The 12,638-nt window shown below is 38.5% G+C and overlaps 2 protein-coding genes across 5 annotated transcripts in view; one reads left to right on the top strand and one right to left on the bottom strand.

Moving 5' to 3' along the window:
- Positions 1 to 7,021, bottom strand: part of LOC145488875 (cell division cycle 7-related protein kinase-like) — a 7,860-nt gene extending 839 nt beyond the window's left edge. The window contains exons 1-9 of the mRNA XM_081467707.1: positions 6,658 to 7,021; positions 5,028 to 5,114; positions 4,747 to 4,876; positions 4,113 to 4,206; positions 3,650 to 3,792; positions 2,644 to 2,705; positions 1,607 to 1,955; positions 896 to 1,128; positions 1 to 750 (exon numbers count right to left, since the gene is read on the bottom strand). The exon at positions 1 to 750 is cut by the window's left edge and continues 839 nt beyond it. Of these exons, the coding sequence (XP_081323833.1) occupies positions 257 to 750; positions 896 to 1,128; positions 1,607 to 1,955; positions 2,644 to 2,705; positions 3,650 to 3,792; positions 4,113 to 4,206; positions 4,747 to 4,876; positions 5,028 to 5,114; positions 6,658 to 6,853 (1,788 nt within the window). The 5' untranslated portion in view covers positions 6,854 to 7,021 and the 3' untranslated portion in view covers positions 1 to 256. The remainder of the gene's footprint in view (positions 751 to 895; positions 1,129 to 1,606; positions 1,956 to 2,643; positions 2,706 to 3,649; positions 3,793 to 4,112; positions 4,207 to 4,746; positions 4,877 to 5,027; positions 5,115 to 6,657) is intronic.
- Positions 7,022 to 7,294: 273 nt separating this feature from the next.
- The window catches only part of LOC145488742 (intermembrane lipid transfer protein VPS13B-like), a 28,169-nt gene continuing 22,825 nt past the window's right edge, over positions 7,295 to 12,638 (top strand). For all 4 annotated transcript variants that reach the window (XM_081467669.1, XM_081467668.1, XM_081467667.1 and 1 more), the window contains exons 1-4: positions 7,295 to 7,840; positions 7,992 to 9,203; positions 9,957 to 10,371; positions 11,366 to 11,586. In XM_081467669.1, the coding sequence (XP_081323795.1) occupies positions 7,694 to 7,840; positions 7,992 to 9,203; positions 9,957 to 10,371; positions 11,366 to 11,586 (1,995 nt within the window). In that variant the 5' untranslated portion in view covers positions 7,295 to 7,693. The remainder of the gene's footprint in view (positions 7,841 to 7,991; positions 9,204 to 9,956; positions 10,372 to 11,365; positions 11,587 to 12,638) is intronic.

Here is a 12,638-nt window from a genome sequence, read left to right as displayed (position 1 = left end):
CTTAGATTTCCAGGTAGATTCGAACTGCAACACCGAATACTCTAAACCAGGAAACCCAAGAAAGACGCCAGAGTTCTTTATATCTGCTTACGTTTCTTCATAGATCACTTCTTAAAGCACCAATCTGCAATGCACATGTTATTGTGTTATGCAGGTTCAAACAAACATTTTTGGGTATTCATCCTCTGATTTCGCTACTGTATGTTGAAAATTACATGGTAAAGATAACTATTCCTTGGATGGAAAAAAAGAAAAATCAGTCCTTAAAGAATGGATGTTCCAGCGCTTCTGCTGCAGTGATTCGAGTGTGCGGGTTCAAATCAAGACATCGCTCTAGAAGTTCATAAGCACTGTCCTCGATAGCCCAGCAACATGCGGAACAGGTACTGCCACATTCACTGCCATCCACATGAATGTGCCGAACAATGTCTGAGTGCTCAGATTGTCCGCAAGTCTTATCATTGGGTTCTGCGTCCATCTGAAGTGTCATACATAAATAAGGATTTCGTTTTTGACAGATTGTGCAGCGTTGATGCCAAGGATTTGAAGCCGAATGTGTCTGAGGGCAGGGTGGAGATCTTGGTTTTCTTTTGAGTCTTTTGGCAGGCACGGATTGTTCTTCATCTTCCCTGTTTGATTGTTTTAAACAGCATTTAACGGTCGGTGCCTTGCTGGCGCGACTACGTAATCTGGTGCAAAGAATTTTAAGATTTCCTGAAGGACAGTCCGAGCTAAAGTTGAGGTCCTTGCCTGTGAAAAAAGCGTCCATTAAGGTGTTACTGAACAAGAAAACGTGTAACAGGTGTAACACATCAAGAATAGAATAGATACCTGTCAAGAATTTTACAACCAAAAACATTGCTACATGTAGTTCTCCTAAGTTAAAAATCTTTACCTAGCTTGAAAGCTGCTTTAGCAGCTGCACCAGTTCCACACAAAGACATGATCTGCGCCAAGCTTGTCATATCGTCATACGCTCTGAAAAACGGGTACCTTCCACTAAGTATACAAAGAAAGATGACCCCAGCTGACCACATGTCCACAGCAGGTGACTGTTGAGGGTACTTGAGGAGCACTTCTGGAGAGCGAAATCCTGGCGTTCCCGCTCGTGGAGTGTTTTGATGGCCTCTACATCATACAAAAAAGTAAGAACGTGTCAGTGAAGTGTAGGATAGGACTGTAAAAGAAAATTTACTTGATCCCAATCAGATTAAAATAAAGTGCAATTTTAGAGATTTAATTTATAAGTGTATTTTAACATACATGGTCCGGATGTTTTCCTAACAAACCGTTACCCGATAATTGTATGTATGACGTTGTCTTGTGCTTACCATGTAGATCCAATTTTAAATCAGAGTGACATCGATAAATTCATTAACCCCTTACAAGATCAGTACATCATCAAGCTCACAGGTGATGGTTTTAAAATAATCAGTGGAGAGATATTGTTTTATTTTGGGCAAAAATCTTGAATTCACACTTACGATATTTGTGGCAATCAGTTCTACATGTACCTTGATTTGAGATCACTTGTATGACTGTAAAGGAAAGAATTTACTGAAAGGGAAATGAAAGTTAAAGGATTACAACAACAACGTTAAGCTACCTGGCCATACAAATGGTGCACACATCTTTAGGACCATGTCTCAGAGGGCACAGCACTTGAGCCGGCTTGAACGAGCCCTCCTTAGATTTTGTATTCTCACGAGAGGTCCCTTTCAACTTTGACGTTGCATTATTGGCAGGAACTTTGAAGCCTTTAGCCTGATGTGTAAACTGCCAGTTAGCTGTGTTTACACAGCGCGGCTTCAGGACACATTCCTCTTTACTTGCTAATTGGTCTTTATTGTCAGTCTGAGGAGACAGGCGTGAACTGCGACGTCTGGGCTGAGATGTTCTTTTAGGAGATTGCTGGCTGCCTCTTTTTTGTTTCTTTATTGGTTCTTTAGGTGAATCTGCAGGTCAGTGATATCAAGTTTTACTTCTAGATCTGGATACTCATACTCAGAACCTACAGGGATGCATGCCATAGAGCTGGACATAGATTTTAAGCTAACTTTGTTCAACTAAATAATTAAACTTAAAATATCAGTCCAGTATTAAGTGATCAATCAAGGAGAACCTGTTACCCCACTGTTTAGAAATAAAACACATCAAGTAAAGATTTACACTGAGGTTTGCTAACTGCTTAATTGTTTTCTGCTTTTCCCTATGGTTCTCTCCTATCGATATATTCAATGAAAATGAGAAGTCCTGAAAACAGGAAATTTTTCTAGACAAGACTACTCGCCCACAGCCTATTTAATACTTAACATACTAAAATCTAAAAGTAATTTAAAAATTTTCCCCAAATAAAATTATTTACTGTAGACTGCCATACTCAATATCCATTTGTTTTAGGGCTGATACTTCAAGCCCTTTTGAGGACTGCATTTTGCAGACTGGCACCCTACCAACTTGAAACAATAGCTGACACTTAGATGGATTTGCATGGAGGAGTAAATAATTCCTTTAGACTGCTAAGCTTGTTTTACTTTTCTTGCAAATTGAACAATGTGACAGATTTTTTACCAGTAAGTGTACCACCAATAGATGCATTATATATTATGTATGAACATACATATTTTTACAATGTTTACATACCAAGGAGAGAATTTGTGCTCCCAGGTACCTTCATGGCAAGGCCAAAATCTACAAGTCGGTAACTAAAATAAAAGCACCAGAATTGTGTCAATAAAAAACCATGCAGAAGTACATTTTGTATATGTATGGCGAGATTAAAAATGGTTTGAGACGCTCGTACGGTTTTGCACTATTTTGAAGCTTTTGGAATATAAAGCCTGATAACTGCAAATGTAGCATGCCTTAATCAATGTCGGTTTTAAGGCTAATGTAACCTCAGTTTTGCTAAGAACTGAAGTAACACTGAAAGTAGGAGAAGGAAGGAGAGGGAGCTGTATGTACATGTATGATCCTATTTTCAGCCTACCATATCCACTTGACAAAGCTCAACAGTGCTTATTAAATTTTTTTGACGTTTTGGTGGGGTGCTTAATTATTCAAGGACAGAACTTATAAAAAAATTCATAATAAAACTTTTCTCTTTATCCAAAAATGATAATAACAACAACCAAATGTCTGTGTTACCCCCTTTTCACATAGGGTGAGTAGCCACATTATAATAGTGTAGGTACCATCACCTTAGAGCTCAGCTGGGTTTTTAGAATAAGTGCTGTATTGTTGTCTAAGAGTTCATACATGAAGCTTATTTTTGCTGTCGATTGTGCAATGCTTAGTGAGGGCAGTGCTTATAAATTCAAGTAAATACCTAGTAGTGTTTCAACAATTTCGCATCACATCGTGCAATTGGCCTAATGCAGTGCATCCAGTGGCAGATGTCCAGGTTTTATCGTGTGGTAGCCTGTCAACAGGCTCCCAACTGGGTTACAGGTCAAAGGAAAAAAAAAAGGTGTTTAGAGCTAGCCAAGAGCCATATGGGAAGGAACAACTAATGGGGGATGCTCTCTGAATTTTTCTTCACACTCTCACTGGCTCAGTTCACTTGCCTATTTTTTTTTTGCCCTTGCTGGGAGCCTACAGGTTCACAGGCTAATCCTGTGGTGGTTTTATTGCAGATTTCTTGGCTCACCTTCCTGTTTCCCTTGAGTACAGAAAGTTGCTTGGCTTTACATCCCTATGGATGACTTGGAAAGAATGCACTCTTTTCAAAGCAATAAATAGATTCTTCATATATTCTTTGACCTCACAAACAGTCATTTCTAAAAAATACTCCTGCAAAAATAAATGAAAAGAAATTACCTGAAAATAACAAATGTAGGTTTGATTATCATATGTATGTACTGCAGTGTATGATAAGGATAGGGGTTAGAAGACTTAAATCACCTGGTAAGCTGTGCAAGAGGGCTAGCAAAATTATATAGAAATAAAAATGTCAATACATGATTGCATCTGGGGTAAAGATTGCTGTTTTTTAAACCAAATATAGTGTGCACCATTTTACTACTGTATTGTTTAAATATTAAGTGTGTGGTCTGAAATGTTATAAAACCTGTTAAAAGAAAAGATTTTTGTACACAGAAATCATGCAATACCTGAAATTTTTGATGTGGGAAATAAGGTAAGACAAATACTATATTATCGTTGCATCTTAACGTTGATTCAACTCCGATTACATTGTCTGTGCCCCTGTAAAGAAAAAGAAACTATCATCAAAACATAATGATAATGTACTCAGATTAGTGTTTAGCATGGCACAATAACAACAGTGCAGGGTCCATCAGAACTAACATGTCTGCTTAATGGTTCCCTACAACTGAAGTTTTTTTATTTATAGTTGTGTCTTATTACAGTTTTAAGGTTTGTGCCCCGGCCGGGGACACTGTGTTGTGTATTTTACTCACACAGTCAGTGCCTCTCTCCACCCAGGTGTATAAATGGGTACTGGTAAATTTAACTTGCAATGGACTAGCATCCCATCCAGGGACAGTGGAAATAACCCTAGTGGCTTCATGCTACTGAAACTGGAAATACCTAAGTGCCAGTCTGATGGGCCACTTGGTTTGTATGCTGACTTTGCCTACATGCATTTACAGTTGTAAGAAAAGAAAACAGTTGTGCCTTTGAACTAAACAAATTTCATGTACTTGTTACACTAAATAAGCTACATGTACTTGTACTGAATAGCCCAAGAACCGATAATTCAAAAACACTTAATTCCACACGTACCCAATATCTTGGAGGCATTTAAGCTCATTTTCAACCCTTCCAGGGCCACTGGTAGGAATGATGTGCTTCAAAGCACATAATTCATCTGGTAATCTGTTCATTTTAGCCAAGTAAACATTGCTAAAGGTTCCTGTAGAATATTAAAAGTAGGAAGATTCATGCTTGTAAAACATTTTTTCAATAACACTTAAGTATGTACGTGTATATCCTATCCCCCACTTGGGGGCAAGGAACTAAGCACTGTATATTGGTCCAAGAGATCGTAAATGTGATAAGCTCACCTTCTCCCACTTTTGACAGTAATGTGAACATATCTTCAAGTTCTGGGATCTTCTTCAGAAGTTCACCAGCCTTGCTATCTCCAAAACCTGAAAAAAAAAAAAAGGTTCATTTTTTTTTTACTTAACCAGGGCTGTGGTCCAGCAGAGCCTGGGTGCCTCAGGTGACCAAGTTGTCTTTGGGCGACTTGTTTAACTTCATTCTTATGAAAGCTTGTTAAAGCTGGGCACCCAAGATTTCCTACATAAGAACCCTTGGGCACCTTGCAATTTTGCTTAGAGCACAAGCTTGTTAACATTAATTTATTGTTAAGATGTCACCTATCATGTGAAAACAAAAAAAGGTCTTCATGGGGCCTTTTTAATGTACACATTGTACATTTCAAGCTGTCATGTTATATATACATCCCATCAGGCTATCTCTTTTTCACAGTTTGCTTATTATGTCAAATAAAGCCTTCTGTATTTTTTCCCCAACTTTAGCTGTGTTGCACAAAACCTATCCATACAGCTTAAAAGGCTAGTCTTCAAAATTAGTACCATAGATAGCCAAGTCTGTGAGTGGGATTTGTAAAGTCCCAAAATTACAACTTTGCAAAGTTGGGAACTTTATACATGCTTATATGCCGGGTGTAAATTTACAGAGATGTCTTTGAACAACCTATATTTTTCACTATTTTGTAAAACGTGACTCTCAAACTTGGCCATGCTAATTCTAATTAACAATGAGATTATGAGCTTGAGATTTCTATTGCCAATGGCTGATGAGGGCACAAACCAAGTCAACTTTCACACATGGAAATCAAAGCAAATAACCCAATTGTTTTAGCATAAATCTAATAGTCGTTCAAAACTATATCTAAATCCTCTTCACAGACACTTCACAAAATGTAAAGAAGTGGCCACAATTTTGTTAACAGTTGCACACTGCTAGCTACAGTGTACTCACTATGTATAACAGAATAGACAGTGAATAGAATAGCCAAATTATAAGAGAAAGGCATTCATGATAGAATGCTAGTAGATTTATACTAATAGTGTGTGAAACATTTTCACAACCTGATCAATATTTAAAATCTAACACATGGGTCTATGCACTCTAAAAGCACATGGTGGATGTTCATAAAAGACATCAACTATTTTACCTCATTTACCAGATTTGGCCTAGTAAACTCTCATTTTCTGGTACTTTGTTATAGAAAATTACTTGTCAATCAGGCTAGTTGTCATAGTAACAATGACAGTATGGTGACGAGTATCACTATGATTTTACTGCATGTAAGCTGATGTGAAATATACAGTAACACCACTCCGTAATAAAGGTTCTGCAACAGTATATGAAGTGAAAACAAAAGAACGTTTAAGTTAATGGAGTGTCAGAATGGTACAGTTTGACACCAATAAGAGTCACCGTCACCGTACTCTAGTATAAAGTAATCTTTTTGTCCATCTTCATCTTTTACCCAAATATTTTAAAGCTTTACCGAAAAAGATTAACTTTCACTTGAGCGTGTATATAAGCTTAAGGTATATTTAGTCTGACGAATTTCATTGATAATGAGTTCACATGCACGTGAATAAACTAGCTTATTATTTGAGCAAAACGACTGCATTAGTGAGTTCAACAGACTACCTTCTGCCACTTTAGGTGTCGACTGTGGTGAAATACGTTTTCTTTTCTTTCTCTCACACGGCGAGCAACTGTCAGCTTGAGCGGCCGTCTTCACAGAAGTCGAATTTGCAGTGTTTTCATCTTCGGATGAACCACGGACGCTTTCGGAATATTCCATTCCAATGCTTGCTTCGGTTCGACACTCTTCCATCGCCATTTTCGCTGAATGTGACTAGGTAGCCTTCAAAAAGTAATGAGTTGTTTGATTATTCCTCCAAACTCGTGGGTTTTGCGGGGAAAACTGTTACATTCTTGGAGAAAATGTCTCTGTGCAAAAGAATCACAACGACTTTCGAAGCTGAACCAGGCGCCGAGGGATTTACTATTCCCGCCAATTTTCCCTCCGTTGAATTGTGGGAAGCTGACAAATTGTACCCTAACTGGGGGAGAATAAGGGGATACCGCTCACTCCATATGGAGTATTTTTTTTAATTACATTGAAAATAAATAGAGAGGCTTTCTTAAATCTTCCAAAATTAGTTTTTTCGTTTTCCTTAAATTTGTTTTTTCGTCTTTTGAATACAAAAAATAATACAGAAATAAGGAAATATGGAATTTCTTTATGGTAGGAAAACAAGTTGCCAGCGTGGCGGTCGATATTAGAACGCTTTTGATTGGTTTATTTCCCACTCTACCAATCAGATTCTTCGTTTTATCAAATCAACACCTGGGAAGAAAGTTTTTAGGACGAAGTAGTTTCTCTATGAAAACTAAAAGGTTTTAAAATTGTAAACTAATGATTGCAGCATTACTGTAAACGTTAGATGCCCTGAAAGCTTCTCTTTATGCTCAACGTTGTATAAAATGTGATGGATGCGGAGAAAATGCTGTTCTGATCAAAAGCGAAGCGATGTTACTTCAATAACCTCTACACAGTGGAGATGGGTTGTATTTGTTTGCGATACAAGTACCATGTTTGCGGTACAAATGCATCGGTGGGCGTTACAAAATAGATCGTTGAGATAAATTTCGCGGGACGAATGATTTAACTCTCGCCATGCTTGAAAGTTACATCACTCCATTGTTAATGAGCTATGTCGACAAGTACATTAAGAACTTGAAGCCATCTGACCTGAGTTTGTCATTGTGGGGGGGAGATGTTGTTCTGTACAACTTAGAACTGAGACTTGATGTCTTGGAAAAGGTAAGAAAGACAAGTGTACCGAAAGCATTTTATAAATTAATTTCTATTTATGTTAACCTGGTGTCTTTATAATGCATGGATATCTAGCAAGATGACACCACGATTATATTTTTGCCTGAGTTACCCTGATCATAGTGTTTACCTCCTTCAGGAGTTAAATCTGCCCATAACATTCCTCAGTGGCAAGATTCACAAGCTTCAGATTCATATCCCCTGGACAAAGTTGGGATCAGAGCCTGTTGAAATCACCATCAATACTCTGGAATGCATAGTTCAGTTGAGGTATCCTGACAGTCCCAGTGACCAAGCAAGTAAAGTCTCTGAGACTTCATCAACAATTAGTGAAACACAAAATGAAGAGCTTGAAAAGGTATTAGAAGGCAAAGAGGAAGCTCCACCCTCTGGATATGTGCAGAGTCTTGTCAACCGGGTCATCAACAATGTCTCCATTTGTGTGAATAATGTTATCCTGAAGTACCTAGAAGATGACATTGTGTTGTCATTAAACATCAAATCAGCTGAAACATTTAGTGTCAACAGTAACTGGGAGAAAGCTTTTGTTGACGTTGTTGCTCCAGACTTCTTACTGCAGAAACTTTGTAATATTTCCGATCTGACAATTTGCCTTGATAAGAGAACCTCCAGTGGAAAAATTGAGCTCTACCAAGATCCACTATTGTACAAGTGTGGCTTAAGTTGCCGTATGCTTTTGAAGTATGACAGCCTACTAAGACCACTTGAAACAAAGCTTAATGTTTACTGTGAATCTGCTGACATTTCACTGACTGATCAACAGCTTCCAATGTTTATGAGACTGGCAACGTTATGCCTCAGCCTTTATTATGGAACTCTAGATTTGCCAGGGTGCAACTACAAACCTCACCCTGCAAAAAGAATTGTTGAACAACAGGCAGTTTCCAACCCAAATCTAAGTCTACCATCCCAAACACAGGAGATACCTTCTCAGACAGGAAATCAACCAAATCCTGTGAATGACGAAGACTGGGTTAATTGGATGTGGTCTCTTGTACCTAATTTAGCCGATGACCAGGCTGCACAGCTCACCACCCCTCCACCAACACCTCTACTCATGTTTGGATTTTATGTTTCTCAAGTAACAGTCACCATTAAACTGACTGGAAGGGTCACTGAGGGAAATTTCTTTGGGGGACAACGATTTGAATTTAAGCCTGTTTTAAGTTTTGAATTCTCGGGAGGAGCCGCTGAGATTGTGATGAAAGGCGATGAATTTTTTGATGCACAGGTGGGCATATCGTCTGTCATGGGCTGGAACATTGGTGACTGTGTCTGCGGCAGTTTGGATGTATCTCCAACAAAGGAAGGAATTGAAACTGATGAAAGGGTAAGATTTCTGCTTTGAGATTTGTGCAGCATTTGATACAGATTACTCTTGACACACAAATAACAGGAAGAAAGAAAATCATTGCCTAACTAGGAGATAAACATGTGCATGTACTTGATCATGTATTGACTATAGAATATGAAAGCTCATTTCTGGGGCAAAAGAAGAAAGACTAGTGGAATGAGGTTGTAGTTGATGCCCCACCAGACACTTAGAACTTGAAGTAGATGTACTAGAAGTATATGACTACCAATTTATTCGGTAGTAAGTAAAATATTTACCTATAATTTTAAGAGTTTTTGAATTCTCCCTGAATTATTTATATATACAGCACCCTGATCACATTATGTCAGGTGAATTTACCAAGAGATCACTATTGGAGAATTCTTTTGATAGCTGAAGAAATTCTAGTGACTATGCTAGTTGGCCAAGAAATCTCAGGAAACCATTAAGGAGGATTCTCATGTTGACTGTGGGGCTAAATTACTGCTTAAGAGGATTGCGCCTAGGTCTGGTGAAATCATTTTCTCGCTAATTCCTGATGTATGAAGTATAGTTCATGTACGGTGGCATAGAGTTTAAGAAGAATGTTTTTAGTATTAACTGAATATGTAGGTATGGGGCTTTAATAAGAGAATGACGTGTTTTGCTTGTTGAATATTATTCTTCACTACATGTAGTTATGGTTGTTACTGTAGCTTGCATTTGTTTTTTTGATATAACTATAAGGCACTTCTTTCTTGTCTCTTGTAGGAGGACATGTTCATCACCATCATCAGTCCTAAAGAAGATTCTTCAGACTCATCAGGATTTCTGCGAGGTTCCCTGTTTGACAACACTGAAACATCCTCTCTTGAAATACCTGAACTTACATTCAACGCAGAAGAATTTGTAAAGGTGCACAATGAAGCCCTTGCTCTCAGAAGATATGGGGCGTTATTTCTCGACTACTTGTACACAATGGAAATTGAACCAGAAAGGAATTCTGAAAACGATGGTGAAAGTCAAGTAGAAGGGTTGGAAGTTGTTGGTGAAATCCGACTTGTCAAAGAGTTGTCTCTCAAAAGGATGATTGTGGGTCCAACACATGTACAGCTCTCTTCGAGTATGATGCATAGAATGGAGCTAGTTTTGAAGTTGTCATTTGAGGATATCATCCCAAGGAAAGGTGGGTATAATGTCACTCCTCAAGACTGGTTCTCTCTAACAAGGGAGTTGGAGTTGTAGTCTGAGTTGTAAGTTGAGCTTTGCAACCTAGTTGGATTGTAAGCATCAGCCATAAGCTTGACAGAATTGAAGTTGGAAGAATCAGAACATTTTCATTTTCTTCGGTTTCCACTTACAGTACTGTTGTTTATGATCCAGTGAAAACCAGATTGTCAGAGTTGGAAGCAGAAGCAAAAGAACAAACCAATCACAAAGCCCAGAATTGAGCATTGTGATTGGTTTATTCTTCTGTTTCAATCTGCCTCTGACTCAGACTATGTAGTTTTCACCAGATCATAAGTGATGGAGCTATACACAGGGCAGGAAAAAAATCCCAAGTCCGATTGCATGGGGCGTGTAAATTTTGCTCTTGGGCAAGTGAAAATAGAAGTTCTGTGGCCCTGCAGGCAAGTGAAATTAGCCTCAGTAGTCTTGTGAGTCTGAATAAAAATGTCAGCTTGATAATTTCCAGTCAGAAGCTATTTCAAAACTTAAGACTGCAAGATTAGTTAACCATTAGGTTGAAAGCATGGATTAGTTAGGAATCCAAGTATACTTTGTTCCTGTTTGTCCTCTGATTTTCATGCTGGCCACCACATCGGCAAGTAATATTTAAGTGGGAGCAAGTGAAAACTGAAATTTACTGGCCCACTGGGCAAGTGGATTTCAGACTTTTTTTCCTGCCCTGCATAAGCAGAATCAGTGTTCTGCTTCTGACTCCATCGGTTTGATTTTTACTAGATTGTATTGCACTTCTGATTGACTCCTACTACAACTCCATGACTAGTAAAAAAGGCATGTCATAGCCGGTGGTGTATGCATGTTCAAGAGCAAAAGAATTTAAAGTTCAAAGATAGAAGGACTGGCTAATCCAATGTTTCTTGGCTTATCATTGTAGTTTTGGTAATTCCACCAAGAGGAGATAAATTTCATTTTTGCATTTTATTACATTTTAGAGAAATGTGAGCCATTCTATGATGAGTTTATCGAGAAGCAGCTTCTGGCAGGCAATATTCCCAGCCGTCAACTCAACATCACCTTGTTGTCTTTCTCTGCTACACTGCCAGCTGCTGATCATGGAAGGATGCCGTCAGGTCCTTCTCAGGTGCATACAAGCGGCAGCAGTTCAGAGCTACATGCTCTCTCCTCACAGCTGTCTTTGCAGAGCATTCAAGATGTTAGTAATGTTTTACCCATTGATATGATTGCTAATGCACTTACAATGTGCGACATACTCCGTGAGGTAGTACAGCTGTAACCGGACACTTTGCTCGATACCCAGTTCACCCAATGTCAGTTCGCCTGGACTGAAAGCTTTTTCGCCCAAAATGAAAGTTTGAAGAAGGATGTGCTAACTTTTCATTATTTAAAATAAACAAGCAAAAAAGGCAGCATTTTGGGCATAATGAAACAAATCTATACAAAACTGACAATTGCTCATTCCTTAATCCACTGACCATGGGGTTAGCAGTCCGGGAGAACTCACTGTCTGTCCAGAGGAACTGGATTTTGATGAACTGACTTTCTGACAAAACAACTGCAATTGTAGGCATCAAAGAGGATAGTTTAACAGGTCTTACCGTGTATGTGATCACTCTTGTGTGACCAGTCTCATGTACATGTAATGTAACTGGACACCATTACCACTTTTTGGTGACAATTTATAAAACACTCATATTAACTTTCACAAATATATTTACATTTATTATATCTCTCAGTTAGTACGCACGCTGTGATTGGTCAATTTAGTGGGCAGTACTCTCCTGTACGGCCCGCTAAAATATAAAGTTGGTTTTGTTGCTAAACTGTTTCGTTATTTATTGATAAGTGTTCTTAACTTTTATAGCAAGAGAAAGTTTAAAACTTTCTTATACTCTAAATTATGTAAAAAGCGTGCTAACGACTTAAAAACAGTTTCATACTGACTCGTTTTGCTTTCGAGGAGTGTCAGAAATTTGAAGCCTTTCCGAGTTCTCATGAATAGAAATCGTTTCCGAACCTGTCAGCCACACAGTAGAGATATAATAAATATCTTACTAACCTCATCTTCTCGGTCCGTACTGTAAGTTACGGATCCTCGTTTTTCCCCTTTGATTTATGGCCCAAGTGCGAAATGCACTCAGTCTGTAACTTACAGTATGGACCTTGAACTCGGTTAGTGAGAGGTATGTACAGGATGGTACAATCATACTTAAAGGACAAAAGCCTGTACCCATCAGACTGAATTGT

Source organism: Orbicella franksi, chromosome 1 (assembly GCF_964199315.1).
Source record: "Orbicella franksi chromosome 1, jaOrbFran1.1, whole genome shotgun sequence".
Lineage (NCBI taxonomy): Eukaryota > Metazoa > Cnidaria > Anthozoa > Scleractinia > Merulinidae > Orbicella > Orbicella franksi.
Note: the sequence above shows the minus strand (reverse complement) of the source record. Positions and strands in the feature narration are given on the sequence as shown.